Source organism: Lepidochelys kempii, chromosome 2, assembly GCF_965140285.1.
Source record: "Lepidochelys kempii isolate rLepKem1 chromosome 2, rLepKem1.hap1, whole genome shotgun sequence".
NCBI lineage: Eukaryota > Metazoa > Chordata > Testudines > Cheloniidae > Lepidochelys > Lepidochelys kempii.
The window spans coordinates 180,292,964-180,296,535 of NC_136381.1; the positions used below are offsets into that span (position 1 = coordinate 180,292,964).

The window sequence follows — 3,572 nt, forward strand, 5'->3', positions numbered from 1 at the left end:
ACGCGCTATCTCAGAGTCATGCCAGATGCACTAAAGATTCATATGTCCCTTCAGGCTTCAAAACACCATTCCAGAGGACACGCTTCCATGCTGATGACAGGTTCTGCTCCATAACTGTCTAAAGCAGAGTGGACTGACGCATGTTCATTTTCATCATCTGAGTCACATGTTCCAGCAGAAGGTTCATTTTCTTTTTTGGGGTTCGGGTTCTGTAGTTTCTGCATCAGAGTGTTGCTCTTTTAAGACTTCTGAAAGCATGCTCCACACCTCATCCCTCTCAGATTTTGGAAGGCACTTCAGATTTTTAAACCTTGGTCAAGTGCTGTAGCTATTGTGACAAAGTTTCCCTTCTACCTTGGTGGGTGTTGCGCTTATTGGTGGATTTGCTCGCCTCGGAGATTCACGGCAGCCCTCAGTTTGGCCATTTTCGTGAATCCACAGTCCACTGTGAATCCACAGTCTGGTATCAAGTAGGGAGTTGGGGGGGATGGAGGGATAGGGGGAACGTGGGCCCGCCCTCTACTCCAGGTTCCAGCCCAGGGCCCTGTGGATTGCAGCTGTCTACAGTGGCTCCTGTAACAGCTGTGTGACAGCTACAACTCCCTGGGCTACTTCCCCATGGTCTCCTCCCAACACCTCACCACAAAACCTTCCTCCTGATGACTAATAATGCTTGTACTTCTCAGTCTTCCAATAGTATGCCTTTTCACTCTCAGGTTTTGTGCCTCTTGCTCCCAGCTCCTCGCACACACACCACAAACTGAAGTGAGCTCCTTTTCAAACCCAGGTGCCCTGATTAGCCTGCCTGTCTTAATTGATTCTGGCAGTTTCTTGATTGGCTGCAGGTGTTCTAATCAGCCCATCTGCCTTAATTGTTCCAGAAAGTTCCTGATTGTTCTGGAACCTTCCCTGTTACCTTACCCAGGGAAAAGGGACTTACTTAACCTGGGCTAATATATCTGCCTTCTATCACTCTCCTGTAGCCATCTGGCCTGACCCTGTCACATTATATTTAGAAATCTCACATTGGTACCTTCTTTGTGTTTTGTCAGATTTGCAGTGAAAGTGTTCTTAAATCGAACAACATGTGCTAGGTCATCATCCGAGACTGCTGTAACATGAAATGTATTGCAGAATGCTGGTAAAACACAGAGCAGGAGACCTACAATTCTCCTACAGGGAGTTCAATCTCAATTTAATTAATGCATTTCTCTTTAAATGAGCGTCATCAGCATGGAAGCATGTCCTCTGGAATGGTGGCCGAAGCATGAAAGGCATACGAATGTTTACCATATCTGGCATGTAAATACCTTGCAATGCCAGCTAGAACAGTGCCATGTGAACGCCTGTCTCTCACTTTCAGGTGACATTGTCAAAAAGAAGTGGGGCATTATCTCCTGCTAATGTAAACAAACTTTTGCTGAGCACTTGCTGAACAAGAAGTAGGACTGAGTGGACTTGTAGGCTCTAAAGTTTTACATTGTTTTCTTTTTGAATGCAGGTTTCTTCGTACATAATTCTACATTTGTAAGTTCAACTTTTGTGATAAAGCGATTGCACTACAGTACTTGTATTAGGTGAACTGAAAAATACTATTTCTTTTGTACAGAGCACTGTACACTTTGTATTCTGTGTTATAATTGAAATCAGCATATTTGACAATGTAGAAAATATCCCAAATATTTAAATAAATGGTATTGTATTATTGTTTAACAGCTTGAATAATCGCGATTAATTTTTTTAATTGCTTGACAGCCCTAAATATAACTTCCCTGTTCCAACTTGCTATTCCTTTGTTTATACATCCAAGGAGCACATTAACCCTTTTGGTCATATGACTGCAATGGGCGTTTATGTTCAGCTATTATTTACCATGACTCCTAAGTCCGTTTCAGAGTCACTGCTTCTCAGAATAGAGTCCCCCATCCCGTATGTATTTTTTGGATTCTTTTTCGCTAGATGTATGGCTTTATATCATACCATACACATAGTAATACACACATTGTGTGCTTGTGCCCAGATCCAGAACACTCTGTATCAGTGACTAGTCCTTTTCCATATCTTTGTGCTATCTGTAAACTTTATTATTAATAATTTTATATGTTCTCCCAGCTCATTGATAAAAATATTAAATAGCTTAGGACCAAGAACAAATCCCAGTGGGACCCCTCTAGAAACACGTGATGATTAATGATGATTCCCCGTGTACAATTACATTTTGAGAAGTATCAGCCAGTTTTTAATCCATGTAAGATATGCCATGCTGATTATGTATTGTTCTAGTTTCGTAATAAAAATGTCATGTGGTACCAAGCCAAGTGTCTTACAGAAGTCTAAATTTATTACATCAATACTATTACCTTTATCAAGCAAATTTGTAATCTCATTTTTAAAAATCAAGTTTGACAAAATCTCTAAAACGTATTATAATCTGTGCTGACGAATGAATTAAGCGGTCTCTCTCTTTCTCTCTCTCTCTCTCTTGCAAGTGTCTTTGCAAAATTTATCCTGTGATAAAAATCTGTATCAGGACTGTCAGAATTGCCCTCCGTAATCATGTAGATTTTCATGTAATCCAAAGGTTGGACTCCGTGGAAGAGGCATTTATATTCTTTGTACAGCTGACTGGGACCTGTTTTCCCCTCTCAAAATTTCAATGAGAACGAAAATTTTCCTTTTGTGTTGAAGTTTTTAGTGGAAATTGTTTTGGTTTTCATAACAGCTGAAAACCCTAAACCAAAATTTTACAAATTATCGACAACCAAAAACCAAAAATTTTCATTTTTTTTACAAAAACCTGGAAAATTTTAAAAATAATTTTTTTCACAAAGATTTTCATTAGTCAAAAAGCTATTTTATGTTAAAAAGTATGACAGTTTTTGACTCACTCTAATTATTTTTGACTAATTCTAATTGAGTATGCTTATAAAATTTGCAGATGACACCACGCTGCGAGGGGTTGCAAAAACATGGGAGACAGGATTAGAATTCAAAACGACCTTGACAAATTGGAGAATTGGTCTGAAATTAACAAAAATTAAATTAAATAAAGACAAGTGCAAAGTGCTTCACCTAGGGAGGAAAAATTGAATGCACAACTCTTAAATGGGGAAATAACTGGCTAGGTGATGGTACTGCTGAAAAGGATCCGAAGGTTATAGCAGATCACAAATTGAATACAAGTCAACAATGTGATGCAGCGGTGAGAAAGACTAATATCTTTCTGGAGTGTACTAACAGCAGTGTCATATGTAAGACACAGGAGGTAATTGTCCTGCTCTACTTAACACTGGTGAGGCCTCAGCTAGAGGACTGTGTCTAATTCTGGGCACCACACATTAAGACAGTTGTGGAAAAGAGGAGGGAAGAACCTACAAAAATGATAAAAAGTTTAGAAAACCTGACTGCTGAGGAAAGGTAAAAATAATCTTGAGAAAAGAAGACTGAGGGGGACCTGATAACAGTCTTCAACCATGTTAAGGGCTGTTATAAAGAGGATGGTGATCGATGGTCCTCCATGTCAACTGATCATAGGACAAGAAGTAATGGGCTTAACCTACAGCAAGGGAGGT

At 39.5% G+C, this 3,572-nt stretch overlaps 1 protein-coding gene across 1 annotated transcript in view; it reads left to right on the plus strand.

Annotated features, from left to right (window-relative positions):
• Positions 1-2,986, plus strand: part of LOC144930174 (uncharacterized) — an 8,204-nt gene extending 5,218 nt beyond the window's left edge. The window contains exon 3 of the mRNA XM_078851328.1: positions 2,939-2,986. Coding sequence (XP_078707454.1) covers positions 2,939-2,986 — 48 coding nt within the window. The remainder of the gene's footprint in view (positions 1-2,938) is intronic.
• The last annotated feature ends 586 nt before the right edge of the window (positions 2,987-3,572 follow it).